The following is a 19224-nucleotide window of genomic DNA, read 5'->3' on the forward strand; positions in this document are numbered from 1 at the left end:
TAAGGTATCATAAGAACACTATTTGCAGAGCTGCATACCATTCGGAATACATGGTGCCCATAATGGTGTTTGTTAAAAACCCGTGTTTGGTAAATGACTCCCCTAAAATTTTAAAATATGTTCCCTGTGCAACCATTAAAATCTACCATGCAATTTTGATCATTATTGACTGACTCTTCAGGATCTGGGAGGCCAGTTAGCAAATCCAAGATTTTCAGTGGAAGGGGCAATAGGGTTTTAAACCTGAGTGACTCCGTGTCAGGCCTCTTTGCTATCGGCCTGTCCAAATCTGAGAATTAAATACTAATAGTGGGCCTGTAGTACTTCTTGCACTACCCACTTAAGGAACCTTTAAACATGTACCAGGCCTGCCACGGAAGCCTGTGTGTGCAGTTTAAACTGCCATTTTAATCTGGCAAAATAAACAATTTGCCAAGCCCAGACCTTCCTTTTTAACACACATAAGTCTTCCCTAGGGTAGGCCCTACACAGCCCAGAGGGCAAGGTGCAGTGTATTTAAAAAGGTGGACATGCATTTTTAAGTTTTACATGTCCTGGTAGTGAAAATCTCCTAAATTGTAATTTCACTACTGTGAGGCCTACCTCCCAGATAGGATAACATTGGGTTCCCTTATCACATTTAATTAGTGGCAACTTTCAATTGGGAGCTGACAGGAATATCAAGTTTGGTATCTAAAAATTGTAACTTAAACCTTCTTTAGGTAAAGTCGGATTTTAAGTTACAATTCGGAAAATGGCACTTTTAAAAAGTTGCCATTTTCTTGTCCTAACTATTTGGTGCCTGCATCCTGGATCACCCCTCATCCAGCAACCCAATTTCCTAATTTTCTACAAGTGCTACAACTGACAACCATTGCATCCACTCCCCTCTTTGTTTAGGAGTTCAAAATAGATATTACCGCTGCCCATGCATTAAAACACGCCACATTATGGCAATGTATCACCAACTCTACTGCCAAATGCCTTCAAGACCTCCTCAATTTACCAATTTGCCTGCAAGAAATTTGAATATTGGTTGAGGGGGTAACTATCTATCTCAAGTAATTATCACAATCTTTGACATGGTAACCACTAAAGACAACAAATTAACCGGAGCACAAGACCCTGGTGGACCCTGGTGGCTTTGAAACAGAGCAGACAAGTTGAACTTAGAGGCAATGTGTAAAGTGTTTGTGCAGTACTAAGACAGTCAAAACACAACACAAGAAAAACCCACAACCCAATTTAGGAAAATAAAGTAACGTTTAATAAATAAAATGTACCAAAACAACAAAAATGCAAAAAGGGGAACCGTAGGTATGAATTATTAAAGTTTTAGATAAAAACAGTACCAAAAAGAACTAAGCACCCATTGCGGTCAACCTATCATGGTAGACCAAGATCGACCTGGGAGTTGAGGTGGTAACTCTCTACCTCAAGTAATTATCATTCATTCATTCATGAAAACGTTATTGCGGCTATTACAGCCATAAAAGCACATTGAAAATTTACGTCAATTTGGAATCCATGCTAGATAAAGAATACAAGTAATTATCACAATCCCTGTCATGATAACCACTAAAGACAACAAATTAACTGGAGCATAAGAACCTGGTGGCTTTGAAACAGAGCAGACAAGTTGAACTTAGAGGCAATGTGTAAAGTGTGTGTGCAGTACTAAGACAGTCAAAACACAACACAAGAAAAACCCAAATCCCAATTTAAAAAAATAAAGTAACTTTTAATAAATAAAATTTAAATACAACAAAAATACAAAATTACAAAAAGGGGAACCGTAGATATGAATTATTAAAGTTTTAGATAAAAATAGTGCCAAAAAGAACTAAGCACCCATTGCGGTCAACCTATCATGGTAGACCGAGATCGACGTGTGAGTTGAGGCTGACTGCAGTGGTATCAGGTACAAAAATCAGGTTCGACCCAGTTGGAATTTTTATCTTCTGACTTCTGATATAGAAGTTCAAAATTGTCAGCAGTGCAAGGCAGCAAGGTGTAGCAAAGAAGGGGTCCATGAGGTTGGATCCCCATTGGATGAGGTCCCTGTGAAGCCATTGACTCTTGTCCGGGAAACTCCAAACAGAGGAAATTCAAACTCAACATTTCACTGAATGCTAGGAGGGGTACCCTTTGATATATCCCAGGATTCAAGAACCTCATGAACAGCACTCGGGGGTCAAGACTCACTCAAGCCGAAAGCATGGGCAGGGTCCAGGGCAGTTGCAGGAAAGGTCTCTTGTAGCTAGTTGTTCGTCTGTTGCTTGAACATGAGGTTCACCTAAGAACCCTTGGAGTGCACTTCTTCATCCTAGGCACAAGAGGGAGAGCCACTCCAGTCCTTCAGCACTTTTGCAGGTGTTAGACAGCAGGTTCAGTGCTCTTCTGATCCATCACAGGTTCAGCAGTGTTTTGAGGAGGGTACTGGGGATGCCACATGTATTAGGTAAAAGTTTTCAAGGGTTAGCCTATTGACTTTTGCAGCATTTCCTGCGTTTCCTACTGCAAGCAATCCAACAATTCCTCCCTCTGCCTCAATCCAAGATGGCAAAACCCTTCTCCCCTTGTGCTGAGCCTGTGTGCCCACCCAAGAGGTGTGGCCGGGGAAAAGAGCAACCTCTTCCATGGTCACTTCAAACCATTTCTGGATGAAGCTCCTTCCCACTGTGATTGGAGCCTGGCTGACTAGGGGAACAAAGAAGTTTTCTGTGCAGGTCTCGTCTGACATCTGCCTGTGATAGAAGCCCCTTTGAGGTTAAGTTTGTAAGAAAATGTGAACATACACTTTAACATAGGATAACTTCCAAGTTAAAATCTAATCTCCAGCCCCCTATGATCAGAGGAATAATGGCACAAATAGAAACTTTGGATAGATAGATTTTCAATAAGGGCAAAATTCCTCCCCCTGGAAGACCCATTGTATCTGGCATAGGGTCTCTCCTTGAACCCCTGTCCAAGTATGCGGACTGGTTCCTCAGACCACTGGTCACGCAGATAAAATCCTATGTACAAGATACCAAGCATTTGCTCAATCTTCTTGCAGACCTTGAATACAACCCAGAGGAAAACATCATGATATGTTTGGATGTTGAGGTGCTGTATACCAGCATTCCTCAGGAAGAAAGCCTCCATGTCATTGAAGATATCTTAAAAAGGAAGACTGGCAATGGGAGGCACCAGTGAAATGGATAATCACACTGATGCGCCTAGCACTATCAGAGAACTTCTTCAAATTTGAAGGCCAAACTTTCCATGGCAGCACGTTTGCGCCGCGTATTGCGTGTACGTTTATGGGCCATTTTGAAGAACAACACATCTGGCCAGCAAGCCCTTTCACATAGACGATATCCTGGCCATCTGGAAAGGTGACAAGTCCAGCATGACGAACTTCCCAGGGTGGATCAACCAGCTTAACCCACACCTACGGTTCACTATGACTACAAATAACCAGTCTCTTTCCTTGACATAACCCTAACAGCAAGAGGAGGAACACTTGTCAGCTCTCTGTATACAAACCTATGGACAAAAACAGTTTGCTGCGCTTTGACAGCGCACACCCACCATCCTTGAAGGAAAATTTACCTGTGGGCCAGTTCCTTAGGATCCGTAGGAACTGCGCAGACTTGGCTGACTACAAAAAAAAGGCTGAGATACTAACAATCAAACTACAGCAAAAAGCCTACCCAATGACAATCATTGACAAAGCAAAAAAACGGTTGCGTAATACACCTAGGGCAGCACTGTTAGAAACTAACCAAAGACAAGAGACGGACTCACTAATATGTGTTAGCACATATAATTCCTCATCAAACAAAGTGAAGATCATAAATAAGAAATGGCCCATTTTAACATCAAATAAACTGACTTTAAAAAAAACGATGTTTTCTTTTAGAAAGATCAAAAGTCTCAGAGATACACTGGTATACGCAGACACACATAGACCCAATGTAACTAACCAAATCACACTATGGAATTAACCACCGGTAATGGGTCATTACCCATGCGGGTCGTGCGTGATATGTTATCTTACTGAGCACACCAAACAAGTCAATCTTGGTTTGGCTTCCCCATGGGAACAACAGGCTCATACAAATTGCAACAGTGGCAACGTTCTATATATGCTCAAATGCCTGTGTCAATTGATATACATTGGGATGACGAGCAGGAGAATAAAAGTACGCATCAATGAACATCGCTGCACTAGAAGGCGAGCAATAACAGCAACTAAGCTTACCGCCCATTCCCTGGAGAAAGGTCATAATGGCAAAGACATTAAATTAAGTGGACAGGTATCGAGAAAGTCGAAGGTACTGGCAATTTGACCAAGAGACTATTGGAGAGTGACCAGCATTGGGTCTATCATTTGAAGACCCACGAAAATGGCCTTAATGATTCCATCCCGTGGAACCAATTAAATCAGAGATAAATCTCTTAGGATGAGAGTCTTGATCCCTTCTAAATCTTTAAGTCTACCCACCACATTAGCGCTAAATTTTATCATCTCTACCCGAGATAGGTCCATGTCATGTATCATATTGGTAGTGTTGCAACCCCCCCTTTTGGCAGGAACAAACCATCACCTTTTATGACAAACACAAATTCGAGGCCTGTTTACCATCAACGAATACACCAGAATTAAGTCCCTATAATTAATCTGCATGCCATCCAGTAATTTATATGACCAGTATGTCATTTGGGGAGTGTGACAGTGGGATACGAGTGGTTCCCCCTTTTTATAGTCTTAAACGCCAGAGAAGCATAATGTCGTCACATGGTTATGCATGGTTTCCGCTATCACACCAAATAAGTGACACGCATATCATAGGACTACGCCCAATATGGCATTCTGTATGTCCACAAGATTTGTCACTCATAACATGAGCGACAGATCTTTTATACATGATAAATAGTATTTTTTCCTAATTGTAACACCTCAGAGCAATCTTGTTGATAAAACATATCATTTGACGTGGTATCCTTACCACGAATAATACCCGAGAGAGGACCGAGTTCTCTGCACACTTCATTGTGTACCTGTAAATGTTTTTGGTTTCATCAATAAAGTTGTATGCTTTTAAAAAACTACGCCCGACAATTTCTTTATCATATGACCATGTAGTTGGTCACTTGTAACATGCGTATTCAATTGCTTATACATATAGATAATATCCTTTTCCGTGGATTCCTATTAATTTCCCCTCTTTTAACATTTTAATGTAATTGATTTCAAATCCATCACTTTAAGCGCCCAAGGGACTACATTTCCATACTTTTCAATGATGTCGCACCACACGTGTGTCTAATTCTGGCACCCTCACGTCATGACACACCCAGGGGGGCGGGGTTAGATTCCTGCTTCCTGCGAAAACGCCTTTCCATTTAAACCGTCACGTCTCAGACATTGGGGCACAATCCCGAGTCCTTGGACCCAATAGGTATTACCCCAAGATTACAAATGCAAAGTCAGAACAAAATTAATCTAAAGGAATCAGCACTTTTGGTTTGATTTTGTAGCAATCTGTATACTTCATCATGAGGAAAAATGTATGTGGATCTTTCAGTTACATTCCGGAACTTTTAAGGCCATGCAAAGTTTTATGAATTCATGTGACTCTAACTCCCTGATGCCAAATCTCCCAAAGTGACGACATGTTCTGTATTGCTGTAGGCTTATTTAGCTCCATCTCTTCCACTAACCCTTAAGCTAGCTTCCCACCCTGGTTACTTCTCTCTTACTTTGTATAGTTTCACATTTACAAACCCTATGTGAAGACCAGAGGAATATGTCACTCCTCATGATTAACTGCTCCCTACAGGCATCTTGTTGCCTTGTTTGAGTAATACAAACTCTGCATGTCATACCAGCTCATTGGTCCAAGTACAGAAATGACTTGTATTTGAAAGTAACCTACGATCTATTTATTATCTGTGCCATTCATGCCCGCATGTACTTAAATATTCTCCCCTCTTGCTTACACTTGGAAAGCTGCATAACTTTTGATCTTTGGTTTATTTGACCCCTTTTATGATCCTAAACATTTCAATGTCTCTGTCACTTAAACACGTAACTAAATGGTTGTATGTGACAACTCCATGACTCTTAGTCCTCACTGCTCCAAAAGTCTCAAAGGATATTAGGCACTCAAGGCTCCTGAAAACAAGCCTGGGTGAGTGGAAGTAACAGCAGCCAGAATTGCTGAAGATAAAAATGCAATGAACCCTGCAGTCAGAAAACCAGAATTGTGGGTAGGCCAACACCTTTTGTGGGACGTCCCTCTAATGGATGTGCTAATTTAAGGGATTTGATATACAATTTATACAAGAGGGTATACTGTTTCAGAGGCTGGAACCAACTCATGGCGTGGTAATAACTGGTGTGAAGAAGTCATTGTGGGCTTACAGATATACTGTCATAATTATTGAAACATATGTATAACGTCTCTTGATCTCAGCTTGTAAATTATATCTGATTAACAATATTTTCTGAAAGATCGGTTCAGGGCATACAGGATATCATCTCGCAATTCTTCAAACAGGTTTAGAAGCGGTTCCTTAGCTATACTGATCATGCAAATATTTTAGAAACATTTCAGAAAATATGTCTATTGGTTAGTATACATGACTCTCCTATGTGACAGCAAGATGTATTTTTACTAAAGTCATGCATTATATGGGTGACACCACATGCTCCTGAATATTTTATTTGCTCTTTTAAATCCTGCTCACCATTTCCTCACAATGCCTCCGACACAGCCATTTTGCTCCACACAGGCCACCGGTGTCCCACCTCCTGCCCATTCCATGGTTCAAGTCAACTCCGCAGCCATTCTCTCACCTTCCTATGCCATGGAAGCCCATTTCCTGTTCCCACCTCAAATATTTTCTGTAATTCCTCAAAGCCCTTTCTTGTGGGATCTGTAGATGTACAACATTTTTGTCGATGTTGTTTTTACCTCTCCTTGGTCATGATCTATATAAAACTGCTAAATAACTGAATCTCAAATTTCCAATAACTTGTCCTAACCTGAATTCTCTTCCACTCCCAATCTCCCATTGACTTGCTGATTTCCTATTTCACATCAACCGTAACTCATGACAATCCTTTTTCTTGGTTCTCTGATGTGCTGATATTTTATTCATTCAACCCTCTGACTCTTGTTTCACTGCCTCTTTTGTGAGCCACTGGATTCAGCCTTCTCCTCTGTAAGGAGTTGCTGTTTTGCCCCCTCCCCATAGCCTGACTAAGTTGATGTATCCTTTCCCCTTCTGCCCTGACGGCTCCTTTCACCATCCCCTCGCTCCTGCTCAGGCACTGACAGCTCCACAAATGAACTGCTTTGACAGAAGAGTACAACCATTTGACTGGATTATACCTTAGCATGTTGCATCCAATGTGCATGGCACCAGATTACTACAAACAGTGTCATCCCGACTTGCACTTCTCCTCTTGCATAATGTGGACAAGCTGTCGTGTGAGGGCGCCTGGGTACATCAGAACAATGTTTGGGGATGTAAAAATCACCTGTGCAGTGTCTAACCGAACTTGTTTCTCTCTCTCAACTGAGGTCTCGGTGTCATTATCATCGGTTTAGCTGTGACAGTGACCGCTATAACCGGCTTATCCACCTCTGCTATTGCCACAAATGGATTTGTCAGAGGAGGTAATTACGCAGGAGGCAGCTCTGGGCATTAGGATCCTACAGGCAGGAGGTGGTCCACAGGCTAGGCCGGTCATTGTCTATCCCTACAGATTGGATCCTTCCGATAGAGCATGGGTCAAGGTACGGAAAGGTCTCCGACAATGCGTAAGGAAGACAATAGACAATTTCTGGCCAGCACAGTCGCTGAATCTCCAAATTAGAAGTCCTACTTTTACCCATTATACGTTTGAAGACATTCTGCCTTTTTAAAACTTTATTTTAGCACTACTTTGTAGAGAGCGCAGAACTCCCTGGACACTTGCCGCACACTTTATCAAGTCAGTCAGGCCAGCTTTTCGTTGCAGAAAAACTCCTGCCGGAGACTGAGCACAGCAATTTGATTGGAAAATAAATAAATGTCCTCTTGCAGAAAAGTAGAGCGCAAGTAAAACATAATGTGTGTTTTTCATCATTGGCAGGTCTGGGAGTAATCATAATTCTTCTTGCTACCATGGTTACTTCGATTACTGGGCTGTCAACTTCGGCCATAGCGACTAACGGGTTTGTACGTGGAGGTAAAATATCAAGGCGCCCTCCCACCATCGGTCTGGTGGGGTGGGCCATATCTTTTTCATTCCTTATTGATGGCCTGGGTGTGTGTTCAGTACAGCATGAGCAGCTACAACACGGAAGCTAGGACGTGAAGGTAAATAAACAGCATTAGTCTGGCCTAGCACCGTCTTCAATCACTCTTAAATTGGACTGCTGCTGCAGGAAATACCAGGTAATGCTAATTTCCTTTTTCTCAGCTCAGTACATTTCAGGTGGCCCCTGCCCGAGCCTTGAAGAGAAATCAATTCTCTGTTCCCTGGAGCTGCCTTTTCTTCCTGTTCTAACCTTTCTTTAGAACATTTCAGGTCGGCGTTGCTTGGGTATTGAAGATCAAGCGGCGGAAGGAGACATTAACTCGTTCCTGGCTTCACCTGCCATGCGTTTTCTTGTCAGTGTAAAAGTCTGGAGCTTTCCAGACCCTGCGCGAGGCAGAGTTCAGTCTCCACGCATCATGCCTTCCTAGCGCTGCCGGGTGTGTGTGTCGGTCTACTCAGAAGGAAGCTCACACATGGTTTTACATGCCGAGCCTGACACACAGACCTTTGCAGAGACCAGAGCCTGTGGTATGTCACTCCCTTTACTTATGTGGTGCATTTCAGGTTCCGTAAGGCATGGCGGGAATGTGTCTGGCGCTGCATGTGGGTCAGTTCAGTACTTTTCAGATGTTTCCTAGTACAAGTCGTCCAGAGAGATGAGGCCGAGCTCGTTCTGTCCTGTTGCTGGAAATCTCTGTGCGTATTACCTTGTGCTTTACACATTGTTTTGGGGTCTTTCAGGTCTCGGAGTGATAGTAATTTGCCTGAGCGTGGTGGTCACTACTTTGACAGGTATCTCAATGTCTGCTATTTGCACAAATGGCGTCGTGAGAGGAGGTAAGTTGCATGTGAAGAACCATTGATTTGTTTTTTTTAACGAAAAACCCATTTCCTGTATTAAAACCATACAGTGGGTGAATCAATTGTGTGTCTGTCTTCGTTTAGTTTAGTGAATAGAGTGATGCACTGCATATTGGGCCTAAACTTTATATCATCCTGATATTAAATCTCTCTGTGTTAAAATCAGATGCTAAGTAGGTCTGGGTGAAATTTGCTAAATTCCCAATTTTTGTAGTACCTGAAATTCGCAAAATTTTACATTGGTCTATTTTGCATCATTTGTGTCCACCGGAGAACGGTTCGCACAGGAAATGTTTTGCCGAGAGATATTTACTGCACACACCGGTATCCTACCAGTATATCCTTGCATGCAAAAATTAGCACATGATACCAGAAAACCACATTTTGTAAAACAAACTGTAATTTTCATGTTATTGTTGTGAAGTTTTAGGAGAAAAGGTTGAACAATTACGAACATACACTTAGTTTTGAAATAATGTGCAGTTTCAGCACTCCACAGTTTTTTGTGCTCCACCTTGATGACGATCGTGCTTGCATCTCGAATTGCTGCTCATTGAAATTGTTTCCCTATTAAGTTTGTTGAACATTACTATTGGGGCATGTTGGAAAGTGGGATACTAGTATTCATAAATATGCATCTACCACTGGCACTAAGGCCACAAACACAGTCTAGGGCTCAGTATAGGTCTCAATAAATGATTCCCATGCTCAATCCGAGGGAGCTTGGCTGCGAGCAGGCAGGCTTAACTTAGGAGGCAGGTGGGTAAAGCATTTAAAACAACAATTCAGTAAATAATTAAGACACACCACACAATAAAAATCCCACACACATATTTATAAATAGGAAATATTTTTATATTTGAAAAGGCAGCAAAACAACAAAAATCCAATGTAGGGAACCAGAGATATGAATTTGTAAAGGTTGTTTATTAACACAAATATGAGCGGTATATGCATGGACACACACACAACATAGCAGTGTTGGAAGTACCATAATACAGTGTGGCATGGGCACAAATAAAGTTACAGTGAAGGTATGCATCTTCAGGCAATATAACATTTTGAACATTTTGATAATCTGGGGTTAGGAGAGCGGAAAAGGAGGCAACAGCATGTGAGAGCAAGGATGGGGAGGAATTTGTAAAGGTTAAACACCTTCTAGCACTTAGAAACCTATAGCACCACTTTGGGACATCTGGCCGCGCTTGACCAGGAGAAAGTCAAACTTTCAGGCCATTGGTGATGGAGCCCTGCATGGATACTCTGAGCGGGAGGCCCCGGTCAATATTTTACCTTCATACTTAGAAACATTTCTGCTGCTTTTCTTCCGAGGGCCCTCACTGCTCTTCATCAGTCCAGATTCAGTGAGGGTTCACCGGCTTGACTTTCAGGGAGTTCCCAGTCAAACTCTGGAAGTCGGACCTCCGGAGCTGTTCAGCCGGACAAACCTGGAATCTAGACTGGGTCGTGGTTGAAGGTGGTCCTCGTGGTTAAGTCGGTCACCTTGTAGAGCTTTTTTCCAAAGTTGCTCCAAACTTCTGGCACTTCTTCCAGAAGTTCCTCTTGAGGGTCCAAAACACAGTCCAAGGGTCTGGGAGCTCCAAGATGGTCCTTGAAAGTTTGGGACCAAAATTCCCACATGCACCTGGACAAAACCCTTAAAAGTCCACTGGACACACACCAGGTAGTTGGCCCTTGGTGGTGATGATGCAGGTGAGCTCTTTTACCCAGTAGCTTGCAGAAAGTCCACTCTTTAATCCTTCAGAAGCAAGGTACACCCACAGGGCCGTAGTTCCAGATAATGCAGCAGGTGCATTCAGTCAGAATGCAGGGCCTGGTGGTGCAAATGAAGGTTCCAGCATGGCAATCCTTCTTCTCTTAGTTTCAAGCAGCAGATATGAGGGGCTCTGCACCTCTTGCATATTTATTCAGTGTTTTTTGGAGTCAAGCAGGAGAGCCTTCCTGTCCAATGGGGTGCAAGGCAACACCACAGAGTATATCCACTTCCTCCATAGTGTGGCATAATCTTCTCCCAGAAAGCACTATTCCCCCAAAATTCAACATGGCTGAAATCTCAGCAAAGCATGAAGATCTAACTGAACCAACTCTCAGTATGGCTCATTTCCATAGCGCTCCACCCCTAACATCTGCAGATTCCTTCCTTAAGCCTCCATCTGACTGGGTCAGAGGGGATGGGGTAGATGGACCTGGCATTTTCTGCCTGTCCTATTCCTCCTTTGAAGAATCATGCTTTATGACCCCTCCCCCCTGCTCCGTCATTCCTATGTAGAAGTGCTCTCTCCAGCAGATAGCCTCTCCCTGGGTGAGACACCTATCACTTCATCAAAGCAGCCTGGCTAACCCTGTCAAATCTGACCAATCAGGGAAGACTGCATGAAGACTGAATCTTGGCTTACAGACAAGAAAGTTTTATAACTTATTTTCTGTATAATTTAGGATAAATCTAAAAAAATAGCATATTGTTGGATTTATCAATACCATTCTTCTAAGTCTTGAATGATATTTATTCGTTCATAAACGATTGCAATGTTGTCCTATGGGACTAGGCATCTACCGTGGGAAAACTGAAATGTGCAATTTCGCCATTACCAGGGCATATAAAACATCTTTTATAAGGGCCCTGCCTATAGTTACATGACCCCCCCCCCTCCCATGAGACACCTGGGGGAAACCTTGGGAGTCCTGAATATGCAAATATAGTGTAGATCCTCAATCCACAGTGCTCATTGAACCAAAATCGATTTTGGGAGGCACTTTACTATAATGGGGGAAGTGAAATGTGCAATTTCCCTATCCCCAGGGCATCTAAAACATATTTTATAAGGACCATGCTTACAATTACATGACCCCCCCACCCCTGGGACACCTAGTGAAGACCCAGGGGGTACCTATGTAGATTTTCAATACTTAGGTGTCCCAACCACCGAAGTTGAGTTTGCAGTTAATTTACTTTTAAAAACAGTGCTGCAGGGCTACTTTTAAAATGACCTCAGGCTCTCAGCAGTGCACACATGCAAGCACAGAAAGGGCTGCTGGCCTCTACACTGTCTGGCCCTATTACATACTGGGGATTTATGGGTAGTTTTAATCCCCCGCCCTATTATCTACTATGGACTTATAGGGTAGGTCGTGCCAATGGTAAGTGTACCCTAATACATAGTTTACCCTAATGCATGTGTGTGTTTTCACTGTGTTTTCAACATAGCACTGGCCCTGGACCTGGTTAGAAAGAGCCCAGGGTCAGTCAGAGTCAGTTATCACCACTACCAGTCAGCAAAAATTGGGGGTGCACAGGGCACACAGGATGACTTTGAAACAAGACATCAGAGATTTTGTTGGGTTCAGCTCAGTTTCCATGATATAGATGCTCACCAATTAGCTAATTCACAGAGTGATTCGTGGAGTGGAGTAAGAGGAAAAACTGTGTTACCGGCGAATCTCCCCTCATACAAAATAAGAGCATCTGTGTGTGAGTTACTTTTAGGAGTTATTATTAAGAGTACTAGCTATTCCTTGATATCTTATGTGAGGATATTCTTACCCAGTTGCTATTTTGTCATTAGCTATTTCGAATGTCAATCATTTGGGTTCACAGTTAGGCCATCCTCAGACTAGAACCTCAAGTCATTCCACCTACACATAAACATTGGCTTTACGCATCCCACGAGGAGCTGTGAAGTGCATGTCTTAACTTGAACATTAAAAGGCCAAATCCTATCCAAGCTACAGAGCAGTCTAGAGCTGGTCTCTAGACAAGCGAGAAAACTTTATTATAGATCAGTTTAATAAATTGCTTTCTTGCATGAGGGAACCCCTAAGAGTGAAGGGATACTAAATTCAAATCACTGGATCTTGTCAACAGCGAAATATACACGTCTTGACCTGATGTTATCCATGTTTCATCTGTCTCGCATCCCTTCTACAGCAGTCAAAATCATTAAATAAAGCAAATCCCCGAAATGTACTAAAATATATTATGGACACTTCATTGTCATCAATGTGCTAGCTACAGAAAAATCGGAGCCTAACCCGAGCACATAACTGTCAGTAAACCAGTCTTTGGGCTAGTAGCTTGAATTAGGTGAACCTAAACATTTAATGTTCACAAAGGACTGCGCATTGAACGCAAGCAGATCATTTCAACTTACATGCTTTTCTAGATAGACATTTAAATCAGTTACTGAGAAAATGAAAAGATGACCACTGTAAAGGAGTTGGAAGACCTTGAAGGTGTGTTCCAAACATAATTGTAATCAGTGCATATTTTAAGCCAGTGGTTGCTGGTGGAGCCTACTGGCACTCATTTTTGGGAACCACATTTATTTTCTATTTTTCCTCAACAGATATTTCCCTATAGCAAGAGAGAAAAAAATGGCAAAAGGTGAATTCAAAACTATGCACCAACATTTAATTGCACCGGCCGTGGGCTGCTGAGCAGAGCTTTGGACACCGACACTCATTGTTTTAATAAAATTAAACACTGATTGAAATGATGTTCAATATTTTGAAGTTTTCCTCTATACTAAACTTTAAAGATGCAGTTGGGCGGGTCAGTGGCTCTGTTACAGCAGCAGGCACTGCATTTCAGGAAACTCAGATCTGAGTCCTTGTCTACCTCATTTCTCAGGACTTGAGGGTGACTTTTGGGACAATTTTGGGACAATTCTCACCTTAGCAACCAATGTCATAGAGTTAAAGAAGGATAATCTTAAATTCACTAAGAGCTTTAAATAGAGTAAAATATGATAAACTACAACATTTTTATATCACAAATTGGTCGGCTTTGACTGGACCATCATAGTATTCCAATGTGAGATGGGGAGAGGAGTCGGCCTAACGGCTAAGGCGCTCGACCTCAGACGGGGGAACAGGGTTCGAGTCTCGGTAATGATGCTGAACATCCTGTGATTCTGGGCAAATCACTTAATCTCCCTGTGCCTAACAAAAAATGAATGTGTGTCCTCATGTAACGTAACTGGTGCTATGTAAAGCGCTCTGATACCTGATTAGATTCTGGTCAAGTTCGCGCTATATAAAACTCTGCAAAAAAAAAAGAAAATGTGTCCTTGAAACATTGACAATGACTCTTCCATGATAAAAACAAGTGATCTCTCTTTGTCATTAAATGAAATGTGACCAACATGTTGCAGTGGGTCAAGAGTCAAGAGACACTCTGGTCACATGGGATGTGAAAAAGCCAGTGCAAAAGGATTTGGCATATATATTAAAAGTTGGGAAGATCAACCATGAGTAAGCAATTCTATAAAGTAGTCTGAGTTAAACCCTCATGTGTATTTCAGACCTGCTTGAAAGATGACTTTTAAGAGTGAGAGCAGACTTTATATTACATGTCCATCCACAGTCATGACTTCAAGTATGAGTTCTTGTTACTAAATGTACGTAAGGCTTGGTCAATGAGAAGCCAACTTATGTTTGATAAATAAGTGTGAAAAATCTTACATTGTAATTATGTTTCTATCATAATAATAACAACAACAATAGCAATAAGCATAATAAGAATATTAATAATAACGATAACAACAGCAATAATAATAAACAACAGTAACAATACTACTACTACTAATAATAATAATAATAATAATAATAATAATGATAATAATAATAATAATAATAATAATAATAATAATAATGTTATTATTGTTGTTATTGTTACTATTAACAATAATAATAATAATAATGGTAATAGTAACAATAATGATAAATATAATACATTTTTATAGCATTGATGTCAACACATGGGTAGTGAAGCTCTTCACATAAAACAGCAGGAACCATAGAACTAGATGACAACAGACAGAAGCCAACACAATACATGTATAATACAAAAACATACAAAAATAGGAAGAGTCAGTAACAAGTACCTTCTGCAACAGTAGCTAGGGATGGGACTATTAACTGCCTGGTTTCAGGTGGAGTATGAATAGGTGAGTGTTTAGAACCTTAAGGAGGGCTAGGAAGAGTGAAGTTTATCTGAGTGTTTCAGGGAGGCTATTCCAAGTTCTAGGTGATAATGAGTGTCTTTAAACTGAGGGCCACTGCAGTCAGTGTATTCATTCAGTCGCTTACAAAATCAATTTGAGCATGGAATTATATATGGAGGTCTTAATAAACTAGGACCCAAACATGATTGTAACGCACCTCAACCTAGTTTCAAGTTTTCATCCTCTCTCCGTTGAACCTGACAATCAGAATGTACAGATGGCAATTGCTGCAAAAAAAGCTACAGGGACCTAGGAATTAAACCATCACTGCATCTTGTTGTTTTAAAAACCTTCCTCAGGGAGAGCTGATTCAGAATCGATAACTACTGTTCAAGCAACTGAAATGTACTTCAACCTAAAATTCGTTTAAAAACGACATACTTAAAACGATCTCTTTTGGTCTTGTGGTTTTTAGTGAATTTGTATTTGTTGCAATCAATAGACAAGAGAAGCCAACATCTGTGTTGCACCTCAGCAGATACTCAATTAACTATTGTGTTTGTATTATTAACACAAAATGAAATGACAGGTATTATAAATTCATTGAAAACCTACATTTTGGAAAATACTTGTACACTTTCCATCGTTCTTCAAAAAAACAGATAAGAAATACCTAACACTATTTTAATTGGGTGTGAACAAAATGTGACTTTTAGTACCTTTAGCAACGTTGGTTATATTCACAGCTCCTTATCCAATAGTAGTGACTCCCTCAATAGTGCTCCTTTACACTTATACTAGTACACTTATTCAAAATGTATTGTTCATGAATCCCTTAAAAATAATTCTCAGTACATATACTCTTAAATAAATGTCTGACATCAAGTCTAGGGCAGGCAATAATCTACTGTTAGCACATGGAATTTTAACATTTTAACTGAAAATAAAGTTACAAAAACTCCCTGGTTATTCCAAAACCCCAGCATAAAACAACCTCAGGGACAGGATAGGTTATTAAAAAAGCACATCATAGACTTCACGTGGGCTAAACAGAAAAGTCACACGATGTTTTATTTGTGAAAAATAATCTAAATCCCTCTGCTACCATCAAATCATTGCACATTTCCAGAGATTTAGGCCCAATATCCATCTGCATAGATTTGTAGAAAATATGGCTAACAAATGGATCATTGTAAGGTGAGTTATAATAAGTTAAAATAAATTATAGAACTTTTCAAAGGTTCACAGATAGGACAATATAAGATGTAATTTGCGTACCTTCTGCGTAACAAACAGATCGTTTTGCTAGCATGCACATGAGGGCCTGAAAAGTATGTTCTCTTCACAGGTGGAGCATACTACCTTATCTCACGAAGTTTGGGGCCTGAGTTTGGTGGATCAATTGGACTTATATTTGCCTTTGCGAACGCGGTGGCTGTAGCTATGTACGTAGTAGGATTCTCTGAAACTGTGGTGGACATTCTTAAGGTAAATATATTTAAAAAACAGAATTACATCGAAATCACAGGTACTGTTATTTCCTTTATCACATTTAGGAATTTAAAATGAATAAATATAATTATCATGTATAGTGAGCTTACGAGAAAACATAATTTGTTATGTTCTTATGAGCATCTTGAAATATTTTTCCTGAAAGTCCTAATGTCGAAAATGTATAACTGTTTAATACTCATGTGACATTCTATCATGTTAAATCTATAAACTGACACACATTGATTCTGGAAAAGAAAGAAGGGCCTAATGAAGAATATATGTTTAGTGTCCTCAGCACAACTAATACTTTGACACAGCCATATATCTTAATCTGTAATTACGCTTGTGCACTCATTTTCTGCTTTTGAATCTTTTTTTTATTTATATTTTTTATTGATTTGCCAATATAGTATACTTCACAACCATTAATGTCACCGTATGATATGTACAGAAACACAGGATGATATCCTTACAGATTTGAATATGCATTCCCCAACACCCCCACTCTCCTGGCTGCTCATGTGCTTATGTGATTAAACACTCAGGGCATCATGTAGGTAACATACTATTTACCGATTCATAAATACCGAATTTTACCGATTCGGTATTTATGAATCGGTAAATAGTATGTAGGTAAATAATCGGTAATTATTACCGATTCGGTAAATATCGGTATTTATGAATCGGTATTTACCGAATCGGTAATAATGCATCCCTTCCCATTCATTCCTATGGGCCTGGAGGCCCATAGGAATGAATGGGAAGCCAGTTACTATTACCGATTCGGTAAATACCGAATCGGTAATAGGGGAGGAATTATCATGGGTGGCAGGGAGTCACATTGACACCCTGTTGCACCCCTGATTCGTGCATGTGTGCACATGTGGCACACATACATGCCCTAAGGGCATGTGTGTCTGCCACATGGCACTTTTAAATCAGCAAACTATAGCTGTTTGCAAGGTGTTCGTTATTTATCACCAACCTGTATTTGGTGGTAAATACCGAATTCTTAATACTAATATTCACTCTTTTGAGTGCTCCCTACATATGATTTCAGGATTCGGTAATTTACCGAATCTGTATTTTACCGATTCGGTATTTTACCGATCCATTACCGATTCGGTAAATTACCGAATCCTGAAATCATGCCTCCTACATCGCAAATGCCTAAATACCGGTCGGTAACGGGATGTTTACCGAATTTCGGCCGTTACCGACCGGTATTTAGCTACCTACATGAGGCCCTCAATGTCTATTAATATAAAGCATGTGGCCTATGTTTCAGCTCTCTCCAGTGCTGCACAAATATGTTACTGGATTATCTATTTTCAGTTCCATAGTCTCGATGCCTCGTTGGGGCATACTTATTCTACTCACAATGACTCATTACTCATGTCCAGTGGTAAGTTTTTATATCTCGCTGTTGTGTCCCTCCATCTCCACTCCATTGCTACGTAGGTCTAATAGCATCCGCCTAAACACTGGAAGGTCATCTTCCAAACGTTCATCCATCTCACGTTTTATTCTGACCTCTTTGGCAACTGCCCACTCAGACACATCCCGCAACCATTCAGCATATCCGAGTGGGTGGACGTTCATCCATTTAATGGCAATCCGCCTTTTAGCCAGCACCAGCCCTAACATCAAGAATTTGGGGCTACTTTTATTTAAAGGGGCTGGGATTAAGCCCAGCAATATTTCACGAGGGATGACCGCACAACTCAGCACTATATACACAAAGTTCGCCTATGATGCACCACACCGCGGGCACCTGTCTGACTGGGTGGGATAAATGGCGTGTGATCTAATGTCCCATCAAGCACACAATTACAATCATCCACCAACATCATGTTAGTGGTCAGCAGTGGGGCAGCATCCGTTGTCACATCAGTAAAGAACCATGGACAGTCGAGATTAAGAGCGTACACATTCACAAAGCAGACCTCCCACCCATCTAGGATTCCAAACAAAACAACAAATCGACCCTATGCTGAAACAGGACCCTCAGAGTCACCCATATCATGATGCCCCGTGAATAACCTGAGTATGACGCACTGATTAATTGCCCCCTCCGGCATCTATGTAGACTGGGAACGCAATCCCCCCAAGCATGCGTTTCCTGCAAAAAGGCTGCAGAGACATGATATCGCTTAAAGTACGCATACACGCTCTGCCATTTCTCAAATAGTACCAGTCCTCTGACATTACAACTCAGGAATTTAAATGTCGCATCAGCCATCATTTGTGTCATGCAGGCTCAGCACAAGATTCGGACACACCAATAAACACCAAAATGCCACACACCCCAACATCCAATCACATATACCCCATAAAACTCTATCATGAACAGAACTACGTAATTCCCCAACTCCCCCCACCCATTTGACAGTACCACAAACTTGTCTCGCCTAACAGCAAGTGGCACAGAAACTTGCAGTTCCCACCCCATACCCAGTATCCTCCTATATGTAATCAAACCAGGAACACAAATACGGAACAAATAATAAGCTATGTTAGAGGTCTATACTCTATAGAAGTCACAGAGGGCAATACCCACAACACCACCACAGCTTCTAGACCCCTGGTCCCTACAACTTTAGT

General features: G+C 41.1%; 1 protein-coding gene across 4 annotated transcripts in view; it reads left to right on the forward strand.

Annotated features, from left to right (window-relative positions):
• The window catches only part of SLC12A1 (solute carrier family 12 member 1), a 381560-nt gene that overhangs the window by 127409 nt on the left and 234927 nt on the right, over positions 1-19224 (forward strand). The window contains exons 5-7 of one of the 4 annotated variants that reach the window (XM_085644206.1): positions 7581-7676; positions 8135-8230; positions 16475-16614. In XM_085644206.1, the coding sequence (XP_085500332.1) occupies positions 7581-7676; positions 8135-8230; positions 16475-16614 (332 nt within the window). Of the gene's footprint in view, positions 1-7580; positions 7677-8134; positions 8231-9043; positions 9140-16474; positions 16615-19224 lie in introns of all 4 variants that reach the window. The other 3 variants (XM_085644209.1, XM_085644207.1, XM_085644208.1) reach the window with 3 other exon arrangements.

Source organism: Triturus cristatus, chromosome 3_1 (assembly GCF_964204655.1).
Source record: "Triturus cristatus chromosome 3_1, aTriCri1.1, whole genome shotgun sequence".
In the NCBI taxonomy this organism is placed as follows: domain Eukaryota; kingdom Metazoa; phylum Chordata; class Amphibia; order Caudata; family Salamandridae; genus Triturus; species Triturus cristatus.